Raw genomic sequence first — 26904 nt, 5'->3', positions numbered from 1 at the left:
ATATAAAAGTTATGTTTACGGTAGTGTATTAAGTGTGTAACAGCATTATGTCTAAAAAATGCACATACCTTAATCAAAAAATACTTTATTGCTAAAAAATGCTAACCACCATCAGAACCTTCAGTGAGTCGTATAATCTTTTTGCAACAGTAACCTCAAAGATCACGGATCACCATAATAAACGTTAATAAAGAAAAAGTTTAAAATATTGTGAGAATTATCAAAATGTGACGCAGAGACACAAAGTGTGCAGATGCTGCTGAAAAAATGGCGCCGAGAGACCTGCTCCAAGAAGGGCTGCCACCGACCTCCAATACGTAAAACACGCAGTATCTGCCTGTGAGGCGCACGGCAAACCCGAGTTTTGCTTTTTGGAACTTTCTGGAATTTTTTTTCTGAACATTTTCGATGTGAGGTTGGTTGAATCCGCAGATGCAGAAATCCGTCAATACAGAGGGCTGACCGTACGGCGTGCTAGCCGCTAGACATATTTACGAATGTGACATAAACAACGACATACTTCTTGCTAAAAGGGCTCACAACTCATTCACAGCAACAGAAAAATCTAACGTATTTTCTATCTTTCAATATCTTTACTGATTTCTTGCTTCTATCTTTTGTTTTTGTTTTATGCATTTTAGAGCAGAGGGCAGGGGGTTTGGAGGAGATAAGAGAGAAAAAATTTGAGGTGAGAAAAGGAGATTTACAGAAAGAATACGGTAGGAAAGCAGCAGATAAGCCAGCACTGGAGACAGAGGGAGGAGGCCTGGGACCTGTCAGGTGGCGGAGATGACCTGTCAGATGGCCACACCTGAGACAGGAGCAGGGCACGCTGGGGAGAGAGAGGGAAGAGAGCCTTCCCGGACATCTTCAATCTGGTCCACAGAGACGCATCGCCCTTCAGCCCTGGGGAAGGCACACGGCATCCGTGCCTCAAACTGCTCTCTGAGCGTTAAAACATATGCAGCGTGCTTCACAGACAACACAGAAATGACAAACGGAGTGTCAGGCACATAAGTATAACATAAAAATGAACATACCTCGGTGTGGCGGATTTTAATAAGATTTTAATAATGTTGGTAAGGAGCCAAATTACAAATGCCCCAGAATATGGAATCCAAAACCTCAGAGACAAAATAAAAACTCATAAAGATGTAAGAGCACTTTAAAACGGTCATGATCTTTAGGATAAAGAAACCATTTTCTCAGCGAAGGTACTGAGCACATTGAATAAAAATGAAATGAGATTAAAGACAAGGTGCACTGCTACCCATACCCCAAATCGAAGTGATTAGGAAGGTGAGATGCGTGTCAGTGAAGGCAGGGCGCCAGGAGCACAAGTGAGCTCCCATCACCAAGAGATGTGGATGGAACTGACACCTCCTCACATCCCTTTCACTTACAGGATAGGAGAGAGCAGCCCTGAAAATGAACCGTGCTGGCATGTGGGGCAGCGGTGCGGGCCTCCGCCCCCGGGCAGGCTGTGGACCTGGGGGCAACGCAGGCGACGGGCTGCCTTCCCCGGGAACGACTCATTACTCAAATAAACTACTGTAAGAGCTCCGCGTCACCCACAAAGCCAGACTAAGAGGCACGAACAACAGAGGTCCCCACCGCGCAGAGGCGCTCCGCGCACCGCCCTGTGGGGAGCAGGACAGCAGAGCCGGAAAGAACGCCCGCTCGGTTGCACTCGTCATCGGCCAGGACGAAGGCGCGCCCCGTCCAGGGCTTCCGGGTGGGCGGCTGGGCGGCTGGGGGCTCCCTCAGCTCTCGAAAGCAAACACTTAAATGCTGCGTCTTGCGGCTCCTTTCCCTTCCCCAAGGGCGTTACATGCGACGCTTCATTCGGGCCCGATGTTCAGATCAGCGTGTCTGCTCATCCCGCTAGGAACACAGCCACAGTTATTTGTCCTCCCAGCACACGTGGCGCTGAAGAGCGGCTGTGAAACGCAGTGGACGACGCACGGCTGACGCACGGCTGACGCCCGTCTGCGCAACCACGCGCGTCCCAGCGAACCGGGAGACGGGAGGGGAGGCGCCGCTCCAGCCCCGTGCGCACCCACAGCTCCTTCATTTTAAACCCTAAATCGACGGTTTCAACAGATGCAGATTCCACGTGACAGGGGGCTAGTCAGGAAGATGTGAGCTTTTACATTCTTTAGATGTCGACTTTTGCCGTCCCGGCTATTAAAAAGTTCTGTGTAACTTTAAGATGAAAGGCATTAGCAGCTTCTTAGAAGAGGATAATCCCAATCTTCTGGAGATTTAATGAGATGTAACTCACTGGAGCTTCTGGCTCGGTCTGCTGTTAATTGAATCAAAGTCAATGACAATCTGGCTGCACTTTGGTGTGAATTTCCTAAAGGTAAGAAACAAAACATATAAAGATATTATCTAGTGAGTAGTTAGAGCCATTTGTTTACTTTGGCTTAACCTACATTTTCTGCGGGGAGGAAAAAAATTTCCAGGTATTCGCTTGATATTTTGTCTGTAAAGGAGCCAATTACAGTGCACCATACCGAGAGAAACACGGACTGGAAAAGACTAAGACAAAAAAAGATGCATGGGGTGGCTTGGTTTGTGTGTTCGTCAGCTAGCTGAGTTCATGAATTATCGGGAAGTCAGAGGATTTCTAACACGTTAGCTGCATGACATGACATCCAATGACGAGTTTCCCCACCAGATTTATCTTACTGTCTAGGAAATTTTTGCAGCCAACTTGGAATCGCTCTAAAGTAAAAAAAGAGTAAATTTTCTTTTGCTCTCAATAGAAAACAACCAGCTCTGGTGAGGAGTCATTTTTAAAATCATGTTCTATAAATGCAGAAGTAAAATAAACCCATGACATTTTTTACTCATTATGTACTTTCTCAAACAGGTAAAAAGAACATACATGGGGACTAAACATATTCTTTAAAAAAAATCAGTATACAGTAAATATCTAATTAATATTATGTAAATAATATGTGTCTCAGAAGGCACAATAGTGCAAGAGATTCATTACATATAACCTATATCCCTAATGAGTAATCCAAAAGGTTAGGTATGTTACCAATTACAAGGACCCCAACTGCTGACACAAATACTGTAAAGGAACTTCTTCAAAAGTTTTCAGTCTAAAAGAAGTTTCTACCAGAAACCAAAGGTGGTTGAACTGACTTGCAAGTAACACGCACCTCCCAGTCTGTGCCTACCAAAGGTAAGCATATAAATCTCAATGACTTCAAATCTCAATTTAAACTATGACTGTAAAAAGAATTCCCAGTGTTCCAACCTGGCAGGTTATTTTCACCTTAAATATTTTATGCCAGAGTTGTTACATCTGCAAAATTTAAAAAGATTTAATGTTAATATTATAAAACTTGTGAATTTTAAAATTTCTCACTACCAGAATAATTAGTTCAAGCCCTGGAAAGCTACTAAAAGTAAAGTGTAATCATTACACAGATTGTCTTCAGATACTTCTGTCACTGCCTATAAAAATCTACCCTTAGGATAATCTTTAGAGCCTTAGCCCATCATATTTAAAAAGATGCTTCCTATATCCAGACAAAACTCTAATCCACAAAAGATACATGCACCCCTATATTCATAGCAGCACTATTCACAATAGCCAAGACATGGAAACAACCTAAATGTCCATCGACAGATGAATGGATAAGAAAGATGTTGTGTGTGTGTGTGTGTATACACACACACACACATACACAATGGAATATTACTCAGCCACAAAAAAGAATGAAACAATGCCATTTGCAGCAACATGGATGCAACTAGAGATTATCAAACTAAGTGAAGTAAGTCAGAAAGAGAAAGACAAATACCATATGATATCTCTTATATGTGGAACCTAGAATATGATACAAATGAACCTATCTATGAAACAGAAACAGACTCGTGGACACAGAGAACAGACTTGTGGTTGCCAAGGGGAAGGGGGTTAGGGGAGGGACGGAGAGGGAGGTTGGGGTCAGCAGATGTGAGCTTTTATATACAGAATGGATAAACAACAAGGTCCTACTGCAGAGCACAGGGAACTATATTCAGTATCCTCTGATAAACCATCATGGAAAAGAATGTATACATATATATAACTGAATCACTTTGCCATACAGCAGAAATTAGCACAACACTGTAAATCAACTATACTTCAATTAAGAAATAAATTTTAAATAAAATAAATAAAAAGATGCTTCCAAGTGTGGAGGTCAGGCATCACAAGTAGAAATTAAACATCAGACAAGGCCAAATGTGTTTTCTTCATCAGGCCTTCCTACTACCTTCTTCTCCACGTGCCTCCCACTCACCTGAAGGAAACCCCGGCCATTTCAAACATGAGCCTCGCGGCTGTCGTCTCTTTGCTGTCGTGGTATTTATCAGACATGAAAATGACTTCTTTTATCCCTTAAAAGGCAAGAGTGAAAGAAACCTCATTATGTGCACATAGAGATACAACAACAGGCATGCGGACAGAAGCCCTGGTGGAGTCTGATTCATCACCTTTCCTGAGGGTGCGAGCACACAACATCCAGTGACTGAAATATGTATCTGCTGCTCTCAAATACAGCAGCACATGGATTCTATTTAATCTGCCCTCCAGCCTTTATGGATTTTTTTTTAATAAATGCAAAGTGAAAACATGTCAAATAGTCAAGCCTTGATCCGATTAACAAATTTTCTTTACTGCAGGCAACCAAATATTCTTTATTCACAAGGCAATGACTCCTAACTCAAGAGGCTCACGGGGGTGGTGGAGAATACTGGCAAAATCAGAGATGAGGACCACCGTGCTGCCAGGAATGGCTCTGCAGACCAGTCCAAGCCAGCTCGACAGAGGGCAGATCTGCTTCCTACCCCTGTCTCACCAGGCAGTTCTAACTTGAGGGCCAAGAATCTGGAGGGCACTTGACCAATCACCCTGGTCCTCCACGAGTCTCAGAAGGGACCACAGGAGGCTGCTCTTCCCACGCACCTGCCGCCGCCGCTGTGCCTAAGGATGGCGAGGAAAACTCGCGAAGGGTCGTGCGCCACCAGTGAGGGAGCCCACGAGATCCCTTAACTGAGACCCTTCATCCTGGTCCCGCCAGACCTCTTCTGCTCAGAGATCCACGGGCTCGTGATAAACAGCCCCGTTAAAGCACACCTCTGGCTAACATGGTAAGTCTTTAAATCTCAAGCCGAGAGCTTTATGGAGATAAAGTGTAGCTGAATCTTAGATGTGACAGTTTGAAAAAGGTGAAATATTCAGAACACAATGGTGCAGATTTATGGTAACCGTAATATAAGAAAAACTTCAAGTTGTACCATTTGAGTCTTATGACATTCATATGCAAAAAGATGTTTAGGTCCTCGTATATCTACCATATATTAGACACAAATTAAAATTTCATACAGAGACTCCCAGCTGACCTTGTTTCTGACAGAAGTTCATTTCTCTCCCTCCCCCCTAATCTATGCACAATATGTCAGAGAATAGTACATTGACAGTAATTATATGCAACGCCTGTGTTGTTTTTTGGCAGCTTGCAGTTTAGGAAGTTGCAAACTAAATTAAAAACATGCTAAGAATCACAGAGGATGCAATTAGTCTTAGAATACCTGGCACCATTCAAAAACAAAACACAGGAAATATCTTGCAAAGTTGATAGTGCAGTTAATTTAGATCTAAACAATAGCGATTTAAGATCAAACACATCTGCGGAGAGCAGGCGGCAATGCAAATGTGACAAATGGGAACGGCCCGGTCCTACCTGCCTGGATGATGAGCTTAGCACATTCATTACACGGGAACAAGGCGACATACATGGTACAGCCTTTCACATCTGCTGAGTTTTTGTTCATAATGGCATTCAGCTCGGCGTGGCACACTGTGGGTTTGAAGGAAAAAGAAAGAAAAACTTAGATTGCAAGCTCATGAAGAATTCGCTAAGAGTGTTGAGGCATTCCGTTTGCCCCTATGAAATAACACAGATAATAGACTCAATTTTTAAAGAAATGATTAGAGACGGAAAGTCCTGAGAAGTGCGGGCCGTGTGGTCTGACAGGTTGGTGATGAGCAGCGAAGCCGGACACCGCAGCAGCCCTGGGTCTGTCGGCACCTCCAGCAGCCAGGAGGGGCCAAGGTCAACTGTCCTCACCCACCCCGAGCAGAGCAAGAGCTCACCGCTCCACAAGACCCTGGGGGTGGAACCACCAGCATGAAACGGCCCATTTGTGTGCTGATCCGCACATGCAGGGATGTTCGCCAGGGCCGCCACGCGGGCAAGGGGCAATTTTAAGAGCAAGAGAATCCGGCAGTGAAGCTGAGCGTTTCTGTCCCCAGGGATCTGGTGCACCTCACGGTCCTCAGCCGGCACACGCCAAAGAAAAATGCCATCGGATAACCAGTGCTTTGCCTTCCCTACGAAACACATCCACCCACTTAACGACCGTGGAAAGTCAAGTTCTTGCTAGACTGGTCAGTGATATAAGGTCACCCCAGACTTGCCTGAATTCAAGGCTGAGGAGGCTCCCTCCTCTCCCGTCCCGCACCTGCTGACGCCCACCCGCCTTCCCAGGCTGCTAGGCTAGGTGTTCCCACCGCCTAATCCACAGGGCGCTCCTTCGAGGGAACCAGCAGTACTCACCTCTCGGACCCACTCCAGAATCCCCTACCTGCTTTCTGAGGCTGCTGTACTGACTTCTAATATCACTACTTACGTTTCCGGGTGCGCTCTCTAAAACTGTTCTCCTTGGGGTGGTGATTCGCAGACGTGTCTGCCTGGTGGAACCCCCCAGGGAGGAAACCGCCATGTCTGTGTCCCCCAGCTGGAGACTGTGATGGTCTGGGGTGTGGCCTGGGCTTTGGCATTTCTAAGAGATTCTCCCTCATGATTCTAAGCTGCAGACACGCTTAGAAAACACTGCCGTGTAGAACCCTCTCATATCTGCAGGGACCTAGCACACTCTAGGCACCGAGTGCTAGATAAATGTTTACTGAATGAATTACCATCTGGCCCTGGTCCAAATCATACAAAGCTTCTAATTATAAACACGGGGGCCTTCGTAGGTCTCCCCCTCTCCCCACCTTATCAACCTCCTACCCCGAGCACCTTCTTCCAGGAGCACTGAGGCTGTCAAACAAAGAATCCTGCCCACCACCCAGTTCTACAAGATCAAGTCATCAGCCGCTGCAGCCGCTGACCTACCGTGCGCCCTGAAAGGAGCTCGGGACGAAGAACAGGAGGGCGCCCTCTGTGCTTTGGGAAAAGAGGCACAACAGGCCCTTAGTTAGATACACATTTCAGGAAAAATTAGGTGTCAATTCCAAGAAAATATTTTTATGAACCCAGATTCTTGCATCTTCCCCTACTTAGGAAAGCACTAAATTCATTAACTGCGATATCTCTTCCTTGTGACTAGTTATACTGTATGCTGACTGCACAAACCCCTTAGCCGAAATCCTATATATATGGACATCCCTCGCTACCTCTTCAGAGCTGTTTCTCAGAGGTCTCTGAGAGGCTGTCTCCTGGCTCTAGTCCTCAGTAAGACCCTGAATAAAACTCAACTCCCGGCTCTTACGTTCTGCGTTTTTCTTTTTGTCGACAAGGCCTTAAAAGGAGAGTGGCCTAAACTCGCGGCTCTTGTATATTTTAGCTCGGATGTACTCAGTCAATGAACTTTTACTGAGGGCCTGCTCTGGCTCAGACCCTGGTCCACCGTCCTCCCCAGGCCTCCCGTCTTCAGGGGACGTTGTAAGTGTCCCTGTGAGTCCTGCAGCAGCTCTGCAATCCTGCAGGTAGAGAGCTGAGCTGGGGCCTCTCAGGAGATGCTGGCAGTGCTCACCTTAGCCTATGAACACCACGATTTAGCTGTGTGTAGAAATGAACAGTCTCTGGCATTGTTAAGAAAATCTAAAGGGAAAAAAAAAGCCGTGCTTAATCAGGTCACAGCCCGTCAGAGAACAATCCTTGCTGGCTGCAGAGGGACCTGAGCCTGGCTCCTTGAGACCTTGTCCTGTCACCCCCGAGGGGTGGGGGGACCCTCAGGGCTGTCAGGGCACTGGCCTCGGAGGGGCCCCCTGGCCCCATTTCCTTCCCCGGTGACCAAGATGTTCCCAAGCTGGGATCAACACTGCTCAGTGTTAAAAACAATTAGATGTACTTGTTTCTTTTATTTCCCCCTTGAGGGCAGAGCCCAGGCTTCTAGGTTCTTTGCAACTCCCTCAGAGCCTAATGCTATGCCATGAACATACGGGTGTTAAATGTTTACTGAATGAATAAAGGAGGAAATTCAGATTCCAATTCTTGATGGCAACGTTGGGAAATACAGAAAGTCCTCTTAAATTCAAATATCAAAAATACGCTTTCCCACCTAATAACTATTTTTTGATGGTGCTGGTATTAATATTCAGAACTACAGTTTCTGAATCTGTTAGGAAACACTATGATATCGTCCTCTTATGAATCTCTAAAAGTTGTCACGTTGACTACAACTATCTTCCTCTAATTCATCCGAGGCAGTTTGGGGCAAAATATAACATTATGTCTGGATTCATTAACGAAAACTATCAGATGAAACAGATTCTCTCGTGCAGCATCCGACACCCCTGTGTAAAGGGTGGTTTATAGAAATAATTCGCTGGACTATAAACAGACCTCCTTTCTCTTAACCACAAGATCACAGGACGGAAAATACAAAGCTTCTTGGTAGAGAAACAAGAGGTCTACTGGGCATTTAGCATGGCTGAGTGCCAGGCACATGTGAGGCTCTGGAAAGGCAACAGGTCACGACCCACAATCCCACACGTTCAAAACCAGACAATGACGAGTGCGAAACTCAGGCGTCCCATCCACACCTCACCGCCCTCGTTCAGCACTGCACACCCCCAGCTCCGAACCTGGCGGACACCCACCCCAGCCACCTGGCACCTGCTTCCCGAGCCTGCACCTGAGGGTCGAGGGGAGGAACCCCCGGCCCCTCCCACCTCGGGACCCCTGCGCCGTGGGTCCAGATCCTCAAGTCTGAAAGGCTGCGCGCTTCCGGCCTGGCTGACCTCTCGGCCCCGCGGCCTCCAGTCTCTGCGGCCCTGACCCTCGCTTCCCCTCCAGAACCGCCCCGTGTTTCTCTCTGGGGCCGATCCGCCCAGGCGGCACCAGGCAGACAGGCCTCGGGCCCCAGACTGTCCTGTGGGCAGACCAACGTGACTGACGACTGTCCGTTCGGCTTGTATAACGTGGGCCAGTCAGGGTGGAGGCTGGGATTCATTCACCTGGTCTGGCATCTCCACTGGTCACTTAACAGGTAACCGCCCGGAGGGGTCCACTCCAGGCCACAAGGAGCGCCCAGCAGCCGGGCCTGCCTGTGATGGGCTTGCTCCGGGGCCAAGCATCCTTCCCTCGTATTCGCGTCCTCTCGGGCAAGTCTGGAAAGACAGCTTTGCGACAAGAGTCAGCCCGGGGTTCACGGCCCGGTCTTGCCACTGAAAGCTGTGCCCTTTGGTTTGCAGGAGTAACAGTGGCTCCAACTAACTAAATAAAGGCAGTTTTTACAATCCCAAGGGAATCCGGTTTTTAGCTTTTTCCCAGTGTGTCCAGTTCCCTTCCTTCATCCTCCAGAACAGCTGACCTTCTCCGAGACAGGCTGTCACAACAAAACATGAGGCTTCTCTCCTGTCGCCAAGGGCCAGGCCCCGCCCTCGGCAGCCCCTCACCCGGCATCTCCGATAATGGGGGCTCCCGCTGTTCCATTTTTCTTCTCCTTTACACACATACACTTAGCCCCCATTCTGAAGAGGCTGCCTTTCCAGCATTTTGGGTCTCTTTTCTTCTTCCTTTCGAGATGAAACTGTCTTATCTACAACTGCTACTCTATTTTTAAAATAATCACCTCTTGGTGTTATGATGCATATAGAACCTCTAGTTTTCTGTAAAACAATGCTTTCTCAACCGTAGGTCGTGAGATCAGTTTAGTGAGTTATAAACAGCATTTTTTCCTCCTTTTTAAGGAAATAGGTGGAAAGAGAAGGGGAGAGATCAGAATGCATGCCACGTGGCAAGGTTAAGGAGGTTCCTGAAAACTGTTTCGGGTGTAAACTATGTAAACATGCTGCGTCGCCATGTAAAAAGCTTAAGAAATACCAGTCTGTGGAAACCTGTTGGCCTCTGTAATGTGCTACTACATGTATACAACCAACTACTAAAAAAACAAAAACAAAAAACTAAGCCTTAATTTATAGCCTCTGCCAATCTTTGTGGTGGAAATACTCCCGCAGGGCTAATTCCAAGCCCCCAACACGTGGTGCGTAGCTGGGGAGAGATGTGATGTGTTGGATCTGCTCCGTGAGCCGACAGGAGGCCGTCCCCACACCCCGCTGGGCGGCCTCGTAGTTACCTAAACCCAGTCCTTTTCTGGCTGCAGTCTCTGGGTTCCCTGCTCTCCTGGCCCTTGATGCGTGACCACCCCACATCCCCTGCTCTAACCGTCTCAGCATCACCAGACCACATCTCTGTGGGTCCCTGTCCTGCTCTCACATTTCTGGGCATTTCCCAAGGTTCAACCCTGCTCTTTCGTTTTCCTCCCATAGTCCTGGACTTTAAGGATTCATCCATCCGTAGACTCTCAGAGAACAGATCTACTTGTAAAACCCTGAAATCTACATTTCTAACCCCAATTTTTCCCATCTTCTCTGCAGGCCTCTTCTTTGGGTGGGCTGAGTCTCCTCTGCAACTTTTCTCACTATGATAAAAACACTCTGTAGATATCTGATGGCACTAAATTAAAGAATACATTTATCTTTGTTGAGTGCTAGTGTTTTTATGATGTGGCTTAGGAAGAGCTGCAGCAAGAACTACAAATAGGCCTGAGTACAAAAACCCACCAAGGAGGGTGGCTCTGCTACTGATCTCGAGATAAGCCTAGTTGCTACATTCATAGCAGGAATCAGGACCAAGTCTTCCCAAGATACACAGTGTCTAGAAAGTATTCAAAAGACAGCTAAATTGTTACACACACACAAGAAGACAAATTTTCCATTTACCTAGAATTACTCATCTTTGGCTGAGCAATAAACAAAAGAAATCTCCAAATACTACATGTATATCTGTTAAGCACAAAGAGTGACACAAGAACCTTCAACGATTCTCAACATTGTTTAAAAGGAAAAGAATCAAACGCTGAAAATATCAGATTAATGCGTATGAAGTTCTTGATTGCTAGAAGGAGAACCTCTGTTTCAGACAGATTCACATGCTTTGGTCTTTTTTTTTTTTCTTTTATATTACTAACTGTCAGAATTCAGAACTGCATTAACCTTGGCCCACTGAGAAGAGACTGCATAATTAGAAAACTGTATTTTTCAAATTCCCTCTTACTAGGGCTTGATTAATCCTTACTGTCTCATGTAGGCGTTTCTCTAGAAGTTTGACAAATTAACAGGATATATTCCATCCTTGGTTAGACTTAAGAGATTCAACATTTTATAGATTTAACTTTCATCTCGTTTCATGTAAGACTAATACAATATCTATTTTAGACAGTAGCATTGTTAAGGTTACTTAAATAGGTTTAAAAAAAAAAAAGAAAAGAAACCTCAGAATAAGGCTAAACAATTGTTAACTGCTGCACAAATAATTTAATAGTGTGATTCTACCCCAAACTGATCGTCATGTGGCTACCAGGACATGATGGGAGGTACTGGGGTCTGATAAAATTTGGGGTCAGGAAAACTATGTTTCTATTCCAGTTAAAGAAACCCTCCAGGTTGTTTAAAATTCCTCGTTTTTAGTAGTACAGGATTTTTACTTGAAGAAAATGACTTCCTGGGGCCTGAGGGCTATTCCACCAAGGCTGACCTGGAAAGTGGGGCAGCCTGGTGAAGCAGCTGGGTTAGGGCAGGTGAAAGGTCCAGACACAGAGCACCTGTGGAACTTAGCCTGACCTGCCCTGCCTTCTGCCAACACTCTCCAGGCTGTACTGTACAAGCCTCAGCGTCCCTGGGGAACGCTCCCGTGCCCTTGACTGATGGCTGTGATGGTTCTCGGGGCCGGGCGGCCACCCGCGTTCTGAGCACGGACACTTCAGCTTGCTGCCAAGAGGGACGGTCCAGACTCGAGAGCCAAGAAGAGTGCGCTCAGGGCCGCGAAAAGGTGGGACGCTCCACCCTGCAATTAATAACTGACACAAAACGGGGTACCCGAGTTCAAGGTTGACCTGTGCATTTAAAAAAATAACGCAACGTTAATTTTTACAAGATACTCCACTTCTGTTCTGATGACAAAGCTCTTGGTCATTACTTCTCGAAATCAGGGTCCACGTGTTTTGACTTCTGGCGTCACACAGGGATCAGAGTGGCTGAATCGGACCCGTCTGTCTCGGAGCACGGGTACCCCCCGCTCTGGGTGCCCCTCAGGTGCCCGCCCGGTGGAGGCTTCCACCGAGGGGCGGGATGTGCACCCACTCCTCTAACAGGTCCATTCAGGGAAGCGCTTCACTGCTTCAGGAGATGGGCTGGAATTTCAACTACTTATCTCTCAATTATTGGAAGACGTCCTGACAGGGCCTCATCTATCACCACCAGCATGCAAAGGACCCACCCTTCAAGTCAAGAGCTGAACAAGAGAGTAGCCTCCAGATTTAACCCTTCCCCAACCTCCCACCCCCAGCACCCCTCAAAGGTCGCGACGTGTTCGCCGTCACGGCTACCCCCAATCCGAAGCAAACACTGCCAGAATCTGGCCCCAAACACCGTCACTCCTCTGCCTCACCGCCGCTCCGCCAAGTTTCCATGTTGGTAAGGCAGTGACTGGACTCGCGATCGAGTTTTCCAAGGATCTGAGGTTACGGTGGGTAGGGGAGAGGGAGAACCGGCTCAGGAAGGGACAACTACATTACTTCTCCGAGACAAGCCCAACGGCACAGGCCTGGTGGGCCCCGCCCGCTCTTCTCAGCCTCTGCCCCTGAGCCCCCGCCACGGTCTTCCTCTCTGACAGCCTCTAACGCTCCAAAGCCTACTTCCCTCCCACGGCTTCTCACGGAGAGCTCTGCCCGTCCCCGCCCCCCCTTACCCCCGCCAGAGGGGCATCCCTTGGCACCGGGCTGCAGCAGGGAGGGAAAGTGGTTTCCAACTGTAGACGCCTCCCAGATGCGTGTCGTTCTAAGTCTTGGTTGCAGGCAGAGCGCCTACAGGCCTGGGCGCTGGCACTGCAGGAGCTGGCGGGTCCCCCCTGCAGAGCCCATGCCCCGCCAGGCAGGAGACGCCCAAGCACGGACAAACCAGAGCCAGGGCTGCAGGCACTACAGAAGAAAGGCCACGGAAGGCGGGAAGTGCGGCAAAAACCCAGGAAACGAGGGCTTAAATGCACTGTTTGTAGGCAGAGGGGAGCTGAATCCGCAGGCAATACTGTTCCTGCAGAAAAATGTATCTGGATTACAGATGGCTTTCAGAACCAAGGGGGCTAAAACCTGGCACCTGCCTACACCGGGGCACCAGGGTTCAAGCTCAGCCTCACTCAACAATGAACAGGAATATGAGTACCTCCCTTCCTAACTCGCAAGGTTACAATGCCGAGCACGGGAGGAAAACGCTTTGTGAAGTAGAGAGAATTCTGCCGGTGAAGCATTGTTGCCAAGTCAGAACTGCACGTGTTTGCTGAGAACAGCGGCGTCCAATCCAGCCGGGTCTTGCTGTGATGAAGACCTGGGGGAGCTGGGAGCAGGGTCCTGCTAAGCAGAGGCGACAGGTGACAGCACTTGGGCCTCACCTGGCCACACCGGAACAGTGGGAACCCCTCTGCTAAGAACGGGACACGACTGCCCCGCCAGCCCCGCCCCCTGCACGGCTAGTGGCTTTTCTGTTCAGAAGATAAAGCGACTGCGCCCCTAGCTTCTGGCATTGAGGGGCGCATAGTTCCAGTGCAGAGGCGTCTATTATTACCGTCTAAGGTTGTAAGTGAACATAAAAACAGGGAGCAGTGCTAATGCAGAGGACCCCAGCCCTGCCCCTGGAAGACGTCTGGGGGCTGCTCTGTTACTACCCTGTGCCCAGAGAGGGGGTCTCTGCTGGGAGCAAACGGCAGCAGAAGGGCATTCTGGCCAGATCTGGGATCCGAAGAGGGTGAGCTCCCTCAAAAGGCAGTCGGCATGGACATGTATACGCTACCAAAAGTAAACTACATAGCTAGTGGGAAGCAGCGCACAGCACGGGGAGATCAGCTTGGTGCTCTGTGACCACCTACAGGGGTGGGATACGGAGAGTGGGAGGGAGACGCAAGAGGGAGGAGATATGGGGATATATGTATACATACAGCTGATTCACTTTGTTATACAGCAGAAACTAACACACCATTGTAAAGCAATTGCACTCCAATAAAGGTGTTAAAAAAAAATAAAATAAAAATAATGTAAAAAAAAAAAAAAGGCAGTCGAATCCTCCAGGCTCTGCATGAAGCCCCAGGCTCAGCTGCCCTGGCCCAGGCCACTCCTGGAACAAGGCTTTGGGCTGGTCCAGAGACGCCCCAGAGCCCCGCTTCCTCCTGCATGGACCCCAGCCATCTCCTCAGACTCTGGCCCTGCCCCCAGCTGCTAGTTCTGTGAATGACCCTTTGCATCCGGTGAAGCCTCAGCCTCCTGGCCTACGCACCTGAAAGAAACAGACCGACTTCACTCTGTATGGCAGACTCTAGGTCCATCCAGCTCACTACAAATAACTCAATTCCGTTTCTTTTCATGGCTGAGTAATATTCCATTGTATATATGTGCCACATCTTCTTTATCCATCCATCTGTCTATGGACACTTAGGCTGCTTCCATGTCCTGGCTATTGTAAATAGAGCTGCAATGAACATTGTGGTGCATGACTCTCTTTGAATGATGGTTTTCTCAGGGTATATGCCCAGGAGTGGGAATGCTGGGTCGTATGGTAGTTCTATACTCCAATAAAGATGTTAAAAAATTTAAAAAATTAAATTAAATTAAAAAAAATTAAAATTGTGATCTTTCACACACACACACACACACACACACACACACACACACACAAAGACCTGCCTCTGAGACCCGCCACCAAGACTAAAATCTGTGACGAACACAGCACAGAAGATGGACCTGGTAAATGTCGGTGCCCCTGACCTCTCCTCCCGGGCTGCTCGGCTGGGCGGACAGGAGGACAGATGTTTTTCCTCCTTCCCTCCTCTGCCCTGGTCCCCATCCCCTGCCCCCTTCTCCTCCCCGCCTCTTGCTAAGGCCGCTGGCAGCAACTCAGGGCACCCAGGGGATCCACTTAGCCCCAGTGGTAGTGCTTAGGGCTAGAGAGACTTCTGACTGTGGTGTTTCCATTACTGACAATAAAGCCCCCAGAAGTCTAATTACTTTGCTTCCCTGTGTGCTAAGGACACACAGTCAGGTCAGAAGGACGAGGGAGTGGAGACAGCGCACTTCATCAAGGGGTGAGCTGAGCCCGCCGCCCTTCCCACTGTCCGCGTGCGATACATACACTGTTTGATGTCTAACACGTACCGAGGAAGCACAGATAGAAGCAGAGCACTCACCACTGCTGGACAGCGTTGTGACGGAAAGACACACTGTCCAGCCTCAAAGCTTCCCTCTCGGGTTAACAGCTTTCAAAGGTGAACCGGGACTGACCAGTGGGCGCTGGAACAGCAGTCAGGGCCTGTGTTCTAACTGATCCCAGCTCTGCAAGGCACACCCCGGGTGACACGCTGATCCCGATCTGGCGTGCAGAACACGGGGCTTACCGGATCTAACTCAGGACTCCCAGGAGAGACCACACTTGCGGCCCTGCCCTGCATTTCCAGGGCGGCCCCGGCTCCCTGCCCCAGGCAGCCCCCTCCCCTTTCAGCCCACGACCGCCCTCATCCTCCGCTGAAATGCTGCAGCGGATCACGTCTCCACCTGGGACTCCACGACCGAAGGTCGCAGGTCGGCTGTCACCCGCCCCTCTGCCCGCACCTGGTGTCCTCCCCTCACTGCTGATCTGTGAGCTTGGGGCCCGTCCCTCTCACACCCTCATCCGTCTCCCTCTCCTGGACCATTCCCAGCTGCACGCAAATGCGTGCTGTAACAACAGGAAAACACATCCGGACCCTCCCCTCGGACAGACAACAGAAACCTCTACCTCGGCCCCCTCCCTCCTGGCCGCCATCCCGTCACCCTACCGTTCTGCTCTCTTCCCAGACACCTCAAAACCGGACCTCTCTCCGCTCTGCCCATTTCCCCCCCTTCTGTCCTTCCTTCAGCTGGCTCCGGTTTGCCTTCCCACCCTCCCGCTCCACGGAGCCGCTCTCTGCAGTGTCAGCGTGACTTCCGACGTGCTCATCCCCACAGGCACCTTTCCACCTCCTGGGACCTCTCAGCAGCCTCGGACGCGGCCGGCCGCTCCCTCCTTCTGGGAGCACTGCTCCGTGCGCTCCCTGATGTCACTGCCCTTCTCTGCAGGCCCTTCCACTTCCACCAACCTCTGTCCGTGGTTCTCAGGGCTCTGGCCAGGGCCCGGCCTCTGCACCCTCTCCCTACGTCACCTCACCCACGCCCGTGATGTCACCCAAAGCTGGCATGCCACGCTGACATGGCTGTCCGCTCGCACACCCAACCTGCCGACCTCACACCCTCCCTGGGAGCTCTTACAGACACCTGCAACCTCAGAGGCCCAGATTTCCCTCGCTCCTCCCCCAAACCTAGGCGCTCGGACCAGAACTGTTTGGAAGGAGTGGCTCTCCCTCCCCAACCCCACGTCACCAGCCCTCGTGACGCTTCCTCCAATGCACCCCTCTCCTCGCCTCCTCTCCACTGCCCTCTCGCAACTGCCCCCGGCTGTATCCCTGTTTCCACCTGCCCCCGAACAATCCACTTCCCACACACCCCAACGTGAGCTTTTACATCCAAACTCCTGACCTTGCGGGCCCCCAGCCTTGCCGTGTTACTCCAGCCTTCACGTGCTAAGCTTGGGCCAAATTGTCTCCTTGGTGCACAATGAGCTAGAGCCTTCCTCCTCCAGGGCCTTCACCCAAGCACCTCTCTCTGTGGAATGCTCTTCTCATCCCCTAACACCCACTACCCCATCTTTACCTGATGGGGGCCCATCAAATCCTTCAGACCTCTGTGTGACAGTCACTTCCTCAGAAAGAAACATTCAATAACATCTGTTTATCCCATTCATGTCTGCCTGCTCCACCATCAGTCTGCAAGCTCCTTGAACACAGAGAACATGTACATTATTTACTGCTGTAGAGCGCCTGGCACAGAACAGGTAAAATAGACGCCCTGTAAGTATGTGCTGAGTGAATGAACGACTACAGGGGAACGTACTTGGAAAAATGTCATGTATTATAAAATATAGTTACAATTTTTAAAAAGGAAGCAAGATGCCTCAAGAACTCACCAACAGAAAACTCAAACTGATATGAGTAGATGACTCATTTGTATTTATTTCAATTTCTAACTCAAGTTAGAAGTTATAACTCACTCGCAGAAGGAAAAAGGACAATGAGGGATTCTGCTTCCCTTTTCCACCTAAACTCAAAATTAATGGCATTTTGAACAAAGCCTTTTAATTGTAGAATTTAAAAATTCATGCTCACTTATCATATTCAATATTTTAAATTTACTACGGCATCTATCATTTGAAAGCAGAGAGATGAAATTTACACCTCCACGCACTGGCTACGACCTGCGCGTCAGACGGCATGAGCAGAGAGAAGATGGGCACATTCCAGCCACCTTGCTTTCACCAATATTCTCCACTTATCAAGGGATTTCCTGAAGCCAGGCCAGTACCCACGTTTCAATAAACATCACCACACGGACTGATTCACAAAAGGATTTCTCAAGTCCTTTCTTTCTGTTTGGTCTTAGAATAACCTCCTGTCTCCAAAGAGTTCTAAGTGTCTCTCCTCTCTTCATATATATTTTCTTCTATTTACGCACGGGGTCTTTTTCTTCATTGCTGTTCTCCAACCTTTTCTCATCCATGTTTGTGGGGCAACCTACATCTGTGTACCATCTCCATCAGTTTATATTCATCTCAGAACTGGAGCAGGTTTGAATCACTAGAAGGAGGGGGGGAATAAAGCCTGTTTCTCTCTATTAATTTGTCCACACGCACAGATGCATATTCCCTCTGTGTCACTGCCATCAACAGCTGTTTACTGCAGCTTTCACCCCAGGATGCTTCCCGAACACCCTTAAAACTCCTTAAGCAGAGAAACAGCGCCCTAATCAAATAAAATCAAAGCTATATTGTTTAATTTTTCCTGAGAACTCTAGAACTGGAGGAGTCCTCAGTGATCATTTATTTCATAAAGATATTGAGAAGTGAACGTCAAGTTGTGTATCTGACAACCCCACAATCCCTGGGTTTATGTACATACACCACCCCTGGAGCCCGGGCTCTGGAGAGTCAGTCTAGGATTCTCTCACTTGAACCTGATAATTGTCATTTTAAGCACCGTGGAGCTTTTCTTAGCCAACATGCATATTAAAGGTTTGTATAGTCCCACGCAAATATAAAACAAAAGTCCTAAGAAGTAAAAGTAAAAAACAATATAAATAGTTGCAAAAATCTCTGGCAACCAGATTTTATTGCATATTTCTGGGAGCAAACTATATACATATATATATTCTACTTTAATACCAGTATTAACAAAGCTTATGAAAGATAGAGTCTTGATGAAAAAAACTCAAAACAAAACCTTAATAATTCAGGCCAATTTCAGAAAAGATCAATCAAAACCAGCATAACTGACAGAACAGATCAACAGAATAAAGATTCCAAGGTTCAAGGAGTGTCAAGTGCTCCCTGGAACCACAGTGCATGGCAACCCTGAGTTTCTAAGCAAAGGCTTATCAAACATAGAGAATTAAAGAAGTTATATTTATCATTCAGATAATTAATGAGCTCACATACTTAACCTAAAATAGGTTGAGTGTGGCCCTGACATTTTGTTGACGCTATTAATCTCTCAACAAACCTTTTATTTAGAGAGATTGTACAAACTTCAGCCCCCTTCCTGGTCATCAATTTGGAAATCACTAACCTTGAATGATTTTTAAGTTTTATTATAAATGTCCATGAAGTAAACTGACTTTTTATAGACAAAGACCAATATGTGTATTTTCATGGGTAGGTTTGATCCTATAGATAAGCATTTGAGCTTTTCCTACATCTGCTCTTCAGGACAGGTAGTTACGATACATTGTTACTATACATCCCTTGTAGACATTCATGGTGAAACAGTAATCTCTAGCTCTTAGAAAATAATTAGCCCTGAATTTATAGATTAAAACGTATAGAGAAAAATCAAACAAATGAACAAAATCATGATTTATTCTTTTCTGAAGGCTGTTTACAAACACTTATACCTGAAAGTGAAATACACTTATGTTAAGCTGGTTAAATTTCAGGGGGCGCCTCATTCATAAGCCGTTGTGTTTCCCTGTTTGTCTAAAACACCACACGGTGAAACCCGAGTTTGCCCCTCTTTTCATAAAAACAATATACTTTATTTTTTTACTGTAAACTTGCTCCAAGGTTTTCCATCGGTTACACTAGTTATTTTGTACAAAAGTCCCTAATTAGGCCCACTGTCAGGCCACAAGTGCTGGATGGCTAGGCAGGGGAGGGATGTTGGGTCGCCACCAGTGAAATTAGAATTCTGCAGGAAAAGAAACAGCAAGTCGTCAAATCCATGGATCTGCCTAACAAAACCAGAGGGCATTCAGTTTCAGCCGGCTGAGGGAACAAATTTGATCTTAATGACTAAGAAGCTCTTACAAGTTGTGAGGAAGTTGCAGCTTAAGAAGGATCAGCCTCCTAACTTCTTGATAAATTAGTTTCTCAAGACTAACCTTTTGGATGTCAAAGAAATATATCACATGCATGGCGGTCAGGAAAATGTCAGTGTTCAAAGGGGTAAGGTAAATGGCTAAGTAATCACTAAAATGACATCTATGCATGCTTAACAACATGCTAAATCTGAAAAATAAAGAATACATTTAAATAAAGAAGCACTGCCACACGCTGGCAAAACTGTTTCAAGCTGCCACGCTAAACTCTTGCCTTAATTAATTTCCAGCATTTTCCTTCCCAGCATTATACTTTTTTTTTTTTTTTTGACCACGCTGCGCAGCATGTGGGATCTCTTAGTCCCCCGACCAGGGATTGAACCCGTGTCCCCTGCAGTGGAAGCGCAGATTCTTAACCAGTGAGAGTTTTCCTGCATAAATATGAACTGACTCTGGAAAAAGTCCCATGTCTCCATGTCTGCCTGGTGCATCGGAGTGCAGGGCTACCCCCCATCTTGGGACATCACGACTATGGTCCCTTCCACGAGTGCGATGCAACAGCCAAAGCAATCCTGGCTTCTTGATTGATTGGGATGGAAGAGCAGGCCAAGCAAAGAGGCCTGCTTCCCCACAAATCCCTTCCCCAATGGGAACCAGCATGGCAGGAAAATGCATTCAAGTCTGATGGGCGTGGGAGCTCTGTTAAAAACATGAAGTTGAACAATGGCTCCCGAGGAAGAAAGAAGCGGGTTCTACGCCAGCACTCTGGTCTGTAAGCCATGTCGTCAAAATTGGTTATGAAAACCTGAGGAAAGAGTGATCTCTGAGTTACCACAAGTATTTCGCCTCCACTTTATAAAATTGGTATTTTGATTAAATGTGCTTCACTCTGATGAACCCCACGAAGAGAAAGGAGCGGAAAGTGTCAGCTGAACGCTTCACTTGGGGTTACCAGCCACCCCGCATAGAAACTAAAGTCTTCCCAAGCTTTTCTACAGCGTGAATTAGATATATCTAATTCTTTTTCATTGTCATTCATGTGAAAAGGTGTCACTGTAATAACGCTGACTTCTTCCTGCCACTTACTGTTACTGACATCATACTATCTTTTGGATTTCTCAGGAAAAAGATGAGATAAAAGGCAGTTTCCTTGGCAGGGGGAATTTTCATTTTCCATATTAATACCACATTATAATCAAATCGTTTCAATGAAGTTTTGATCCTAAGCCTGGAAGAACAAAAACACCCTTTAAAAATGCCTCTCTAGAGACACAGCCCAGAAAAAACACCATCTTCCTACTCTGTTACACGTATTCTGTGTTTACCTCCCCTTCCACAGAGTGTCAATCAAGACTAATGACTTCCAAACTTACAGAATTAATAAGGAGAATTAAGCTATATACGTTAACCAGTAAACTTAAACTTACACAATTCCCAAGCTCCCCTTGGGAGAAACGTGAAGGGAAGCCAGGTGCCAACGGCTTCCTGCTTCACCCTAGGTGCAGGCCACCTGAGCTCTCGACCTCTGGGGGGTCATTTCATCGAAACCTCTGTTTGCTCAAGTGCATAGCGAGAAGAAGAAAATGGGTGGCCCACTGTGCTGCCATCTACCTGCTTCAGAAAAGCCAAATTCCCGTGCCCCCCTCCCCCACAAGGAAGCACAGAGCACTGGCTTTGGCATTAGAAGATGTCACCCTGCCTGTGTGGCATTGTATTAGTTACTTAACGTTTCTGGGCCTTCAGGTTCCCATCCATGAATGAAGCGGGTAGCTTAGACCCCGTGGGCACAAACCCCAAGGTACCACTGAGGTTCTGCCAGGGCTACAGGGATGGTCCACAGACTGGCAAACATACGTCTAGCACTTACATACACTTTTTTTCCAAACATCAGTAAAGTTCAGATTAATGCAAAGTGTTACTGATATCAAATAGTTTTTTGTCATCATGGATCTTCTTACTCAAAAGATACTAATAAAAGTTATGATCTCACTTTTGTGTGGAATCTAAAAAACAAAAACAAGCTCACAGATACACAGAGCAGATGGGTGATTGCCAGAGGGGGGGAGGTGGGTGGGAGAAATGGGTAGAGGGGTCAAAGGTACAAACTTCCAGTTATAAAATGAATAAGTCCTGTGATGTTCAGCATGGTGACTGTAGTTAATAATAATACAGTACTGCACACTTGAAAGTTACTAAGAGAGTAGGTCTTGCAAATCTTCATCATAAGAAAAAAAAATTTGTAAACATATCAAATATTGATACATATGAATCATCATGTCCTATACCTGTAACTAGTGTAACTTTGTATGTCAATCATACCTCAGTTTTTTAAAAAAGATACTACTAGTTTAACTAGCATCATATAGGGGTCTTGGAAGTCTTTTTTGACATTTAAAAGAGGGTCCCCATATATTCAGAAGAATTAGGAAGCCGGTGGTCTGGAATCTCGATAACCTCTAAAGCTTCTCTACAGGGATGGACACAGAGTCATACCTGAGACAGCCCAGCCACCGTTAATATCAGTGAGGAAGGAAAGGGTTATGCCCACCCAAGTCCAGACATTATCACTTATTTTTTTAAATTAATTTTCTTTAAGTCTTAAAACAGAAAAAAAGAATTTGCATTTTTGTCAATTAGCACCAAACATTTCTATTACATCCAAGGCTACCTAAACATTTACTTCTCTGTGACCCAAAATTCCTTCAAAAGACAAGACTGAGTGGACAGTTTACAGCCAGTCATAGTTATTCAGACTTAAAGCCCATCTTTACATGTATTATGATGGTAGTGATACTAAATGCCTTTTAAAAACCATTTAATACGTTCTCCGACTTTTACGGTACATCAAATTATAAGCTTACTCTCATGAAAGAAAACTGTCTACATTCTAACACGGCTACGTGTAAAATGAATAATTGATAAGTAAGGGGCAAAGAGCTTTGAAAACCTAGAGGTATCACATGGATAGTAAAAAATAATGCACACAGACAACCAGTGCCCTGAAACTCAGCAACCATTCAATAGAAGACAATCAGTGGAGCTGGACAAATGCCTGTGTGGGTTTTTTTTTTTTTTTAATTCCTTCTGGAAAGGAGCTCTGAAAGGTACTCTCCAACTTGGACAAAAGGCAAGTGTCTCAGAACAAACACAATTAGCTACTGGAGAGGTTCTGGAAGCGGGGAGTCCGGGGATGGTAAACGTGCTGCAAAGCCTTGGGTTTCTAGGTCACTGCCAGAAATGTGCCTGGGGCTCATGGTGATTGAGGGAGGCACAGGTCCCACGGGAGAGCCGCCGGTAACCAGTGAGGACAGCTCTACGCCGTGCAGACCGCTGGCATCGTTTTGCAACCAGCCTCAGCGTCGCAGACTGACACACCCCAGGAATTCCTCTACAGGCAAGTTCAGCACCAGGACCCAGAGCCCACTGCCCTGACTCAGCGAATAAGGGCTGGGGTCCTTACACACTTCACTGTGGACCTTGAATTCATCAACCCTTTCATTTTTACATGGGACCTTGAACTGTCCGGTGAAAAATCACCTTTGCGTGTGCCTACAAATAACGAATCATTTCCCTTCTTTCTCATCACTGAAAGCTTACAGAATCAAAAGCAGGATGACCACAAGTTTCTAAAATACGCTGGCACATCTTTCCCGCGCTCCACTCAGCTATAAAGCCGAGGCTGAGAAGGCAGTTCTACCCTCTTTTCCCCGGGATCCAACTCTTCCTCCTCCGACAAGGGGGCGAGTTAAATGGACTAACCCGACTATGAAATCCCCGTAATCACTAAACTGCTTTATCCCCTGAGAACCCCGAGTGCTTTGTAGGTCTCCCCAGTCTCATTCCTCAATTCCTTCTCCACCTCCAGGCACGGTTTTTTCTTTTTCTTTCAAAAACGAAGCAGTTGCCCTGAAGCAGCTTAAAAGAAATTTATGGGGCTTATTTAACATGATTAAGGTCCAGGAACGTTAGTAAAAATATATAAATTAGGCTACATGTAGACTTGGAGTTCTTCGTGAGAAAAACTCCAGAGGAAAACCTAGCAGGGAAGAGCCAATGAAACAGAAAGCGTTCACACGACACTTGACCCTTATTTCCTGAAGGCACAGTTTTCCCATCCGGATGGCCTGCATCTACGTTACTTCCAAGAGAGGCAGTCTGTTCATTTCCAGACAAAAAGTCAGGTCCAAACGTTAAGAAAGTTCAGCAACCAGCATATGCAGCCCAACGCGCCTCTTTACAGCATTAGTTGCATATTCTCCAGCGAGTTAAAGGAAAAGTGAGGCTTGGCTGGTCGCTCCCAGATAATCTCTGATAATCTCTGAAGTGAGTCCCCACTGGGGCTCAGATAGGCAACAGATTATAACAAGCACCCTCCTCTAATTTAAAGGTGAAAAGCAGAGTTGGCCAGGCCAAAGGTCTCGGGTTCCACACATCCGGCTCGCGGTCCGGCCAGCGGCCACTCTGGGATTGCGGCGCCCTGGGGAACAGGGGCAGGCGACTGCATCGTCCCCCTCCTGGTGTCCAGCTCACAGCTTGCGTCCTGCTTCCCAGAGATGAGCTTGAGCCACATTTCCTCAGTAGATGGAAATGCACGCTGCTCCTCATCAGAGCAAAGCCCTGGCCAGCGCTTGGTTAGCTGGCCCCGCTCCCAAGTAGCCAAGAAACAAATGGCAGGGCCACCTCCCCCAGGGGCTGTGGCATGCTGCAGAGAAGCCCGCCACCAGCGAAACACGCCGGGCCCGCGACAGAGCCCTGGCCCCAGGGCCAGGCTGTGTGACCACTACCACGCCTCCACTTCTTGGTTCTCTTTGGCACTTAAGGGAGGGAGGCGGGAAATTGGGGTACTTCAACAGGATTTTTTTTCTTTCCGGCTGTCGGTAACTGAAAAGGAAGATGGTGCTTTCTGACCATCTACCGTATTTAAGCACTCACCGAGGCTATGAACAAGCAGAAAGGAACACACAACGTGCCGTACCGTAAGGGTATTTGGTATCCAGTATACTCTCCGCTGTCCTCCTCCATGGCAAGAGGTCATCACTACATCCATTTGGCATTCCATTGTACCCAATGCCCACAATCTTGTTTTCTGCATTCACGATGCAGGCTCCGACCTACAGGAAAACATGCCCAAAGGCTTGGTGACTTTGGGTGGCTGGTCTGCCACTGGAGAGGCAATAAATGAGACCAGAGGCCTACAGAGCTCCAAGATGGGCACGCAGCTTCTGGAGGGGCTAAGAGCTCTGTCTCCTTGGGGTACGAGAGACAGTGAACGATGGCATGTGACAATTTACTCTCTCATAGGAAGAGGTAAGCAGGCAGGAATGCAGCACAAAAGACAGCAGATTTACTCTGCTTTTTGTAAGTTGGCAGGTGTCCACTGACCCTCTTCCTCTTGTAATTTGCTCACTTGTAGGCACCTCCGTGTCTGTGAGTGTCCAAATATTCTCCTGTAAAACTCACTTACCTGGGAATTTGGATCTTTGCTCCTCTGTGCCGATAAGAAGGCCACTGCCATGAAGTACTCAGGCCATTCCAAATAGTCGTCACGTTTTTTACAGGGAAATTCGCTCATGCTGGGTCTAGAAGAAAAACACAACAAAACAGCAGTGGACAAACACATTTTGGTCAATCTGCTTTCCAGTTCAACCCAAGCACACTTCAACTTTGGATCTCCAAACTCAGAAAATTTCAATTTACATTTATCAATCAGAAATCACAGCACATGAACCCCAGACGGTCTCTGGTCTTCAGAAAAGAAAAAAAATAATAAGAAATTAAGTTACTATTTCAGAAGTTTGGATTCGGCTTGTATGGATGTGCATTCCCAGATATTACATCTACTTACTGCTTTCTCATGGGGTTTTTTTGCCAGTTGCTACACATGCCTGCCCTGCGAATCACTGTCAGCCTTTGCCTCTCTCCCTTATCAAATGGAGCCAGCAAAAGAGGGAAAGGGAAAGGAGAACACTTATTGATCATCTACTATATTTCAGACACTGTTGAAGGTTGTACACATCATCTCACTGAAGCCTCGCTCTGAGCTAAAGGTAACTAACATCCCTCTTAGAGAGAGGCTCAGAGAATAGGTAGCTCTCCCTAAACCACACCGGATTATTCTCCATGCCAGCTGGATTCCATCTGGAGCTGTCCCAACTGTGATATTCATGTGTGCCTTCCCTTCCGCCTAGCTTCCCCAGGTGGGGCAGACGTTATCCACTCTGAGTACTGAACCAAAAGAGGAGAAACGATGAAGACTGCCAAGTGCCGTGAGCAAGGCAGGATTTCGGTAACACTGGGCTCTACTCGCGGGCAGGCACAAGCGTCTCTCCAACGGGGAGAGAGCCCTGAAGGGACCTAAAACTTCCACTAAGGGGGTGGGGGCATCCTTTCAAGGGAGACGAACCAAGGGCCAGGAAGGAGGGCAAGGCAGAAGCCCGGTGGCTCTCAGGGAGTAGTCTGGAGAAAGCCTGCACAGGCGGGCTGAAGGAAGGGGAGGCTTTCCCAACAGAGCTGGGCTGCGGGACCTAGCCGTGAAGCGGACGCGACCGTGCAGCACGTCGGTGCCTGCTGGGAACCCGGCGACCCACTGGGCACGCTTCCCCGGTCCTAAGGGGCCTGTAAACCCTCTTAACGCGGAGCGACGCTGGACGGAACTGGTTCGCCACGCGGTTTAAGGGGTAGCATCCGAAATCGCTGCCGGGGGCCCGGAGGGGTGCTGGCTAGGCAGGAGGCCAGGCGAGGAAGGAGAGGGGAGGGAAGGGAACTTACTACCGGCTTCGGGTTGGCGCTCGCTGGTGCCCTGCAGCCCCGCTGCAGAACGGATCCAGGGAGACACGTCTGGTCACCGTCCCGGCCGCAAGCCACGCTCCTCCCGCCCCTCGATGCCGACCCCGGGGCGCACCCACGCGGCCCCGCCGCCCACGTGGCAGCGCCTCTCGGACCCCCCGGAGGCCGCGGCGCCCCCCGCGAGGTTGCCCAAGCGCCGTCGGCCCCGCGCCGTTTCCCCGGCAGCACGTTGGACCGGGAGGCGGCGTCCCCGCGGCCGCCCGCTGCCCCGGCCGCCCCTCCGCTCCCGGCCCGCGACCTGCAGGCCGGCGCCCGTCCCGCCACCGCCGTCCCGCCGTC

The 26904-nt window shown here is 48.0% G+C and overlaps 1 protein-coding gene across 1 annotated transcript; it reads right to left on the bottom strand.

Annotated features, from left to right (window-relative positions):
• Nucleotides 1-1049: 1049 nt before the first annotated feature.
• Nucleotides 1050-26904, bottom strand: DCTD (dCMP deaminase). The gene is made up of 6 exons (XM_036838957.1): nt 26548-26904; nt 25244-25358; nt 24755-24890; nt 5751-5867; nt 4308-4404; nt 1050-2359 (listed from the first exon to the last, which is right to left on the bottom strand). The coding sequence occupies exons 2-6, from the start codon at nt 25349-25351 to the stop codon at nt 2281-2283; spliced, it is 537 nt and encodes a 178-aa protein (XP_036694852.1). The 5' UTR covers nt 25352-25358; nt 26548-26904; the 3' UTR covers nt 1050-2280.

Source organism: Balaenoptera musculus, chromosome 21 (genome assembly GCF_009873245.2).
Source record: "Balaenoptera musculus isolate JJ_BM4_2016_0621 chromosome 21, mBalMus1.pri.v3, whole genome shotgun sequence".
NCBI lineage: Eukaryota > Metazoa > Chordata > Mammalia > Artiodactyla > Balaenopteridae > Balaenoptera > Balaenoptera musculus.
Note: the sequence above shows the minus strand (reverse complement) of the source record. Positions and strands in the feature narration are given on the sequence as shown.

What these genes read in the sequence shown, in the direction of transcription:
- DCTD (XM_036838957.1), bottom strand. Translation starts at nt 25,351, where the DNA reads ATGAGCGAATTTCCCTGTAAAAAACGTGACGACTATTTGGAATGGCCT. An exon ending in GCAAAGATCCAAATTCCCAG is followed by an intron (nt 24,891 to 25,243) that starts GTAAGTGAGTTT and finishes GTTTTCCTGTAG; the next exon opens with GTCGGAGCCTGCATCGTGAA. An exon ending in GGATACCAAATACCCTTACG is followed by an intron (nt 5,868 to 24,754) that starts GTACGGCACGTT and finishes TCAAACCCACAG; the next exon opens with TGTGCCACGCCGAGCTGAAT.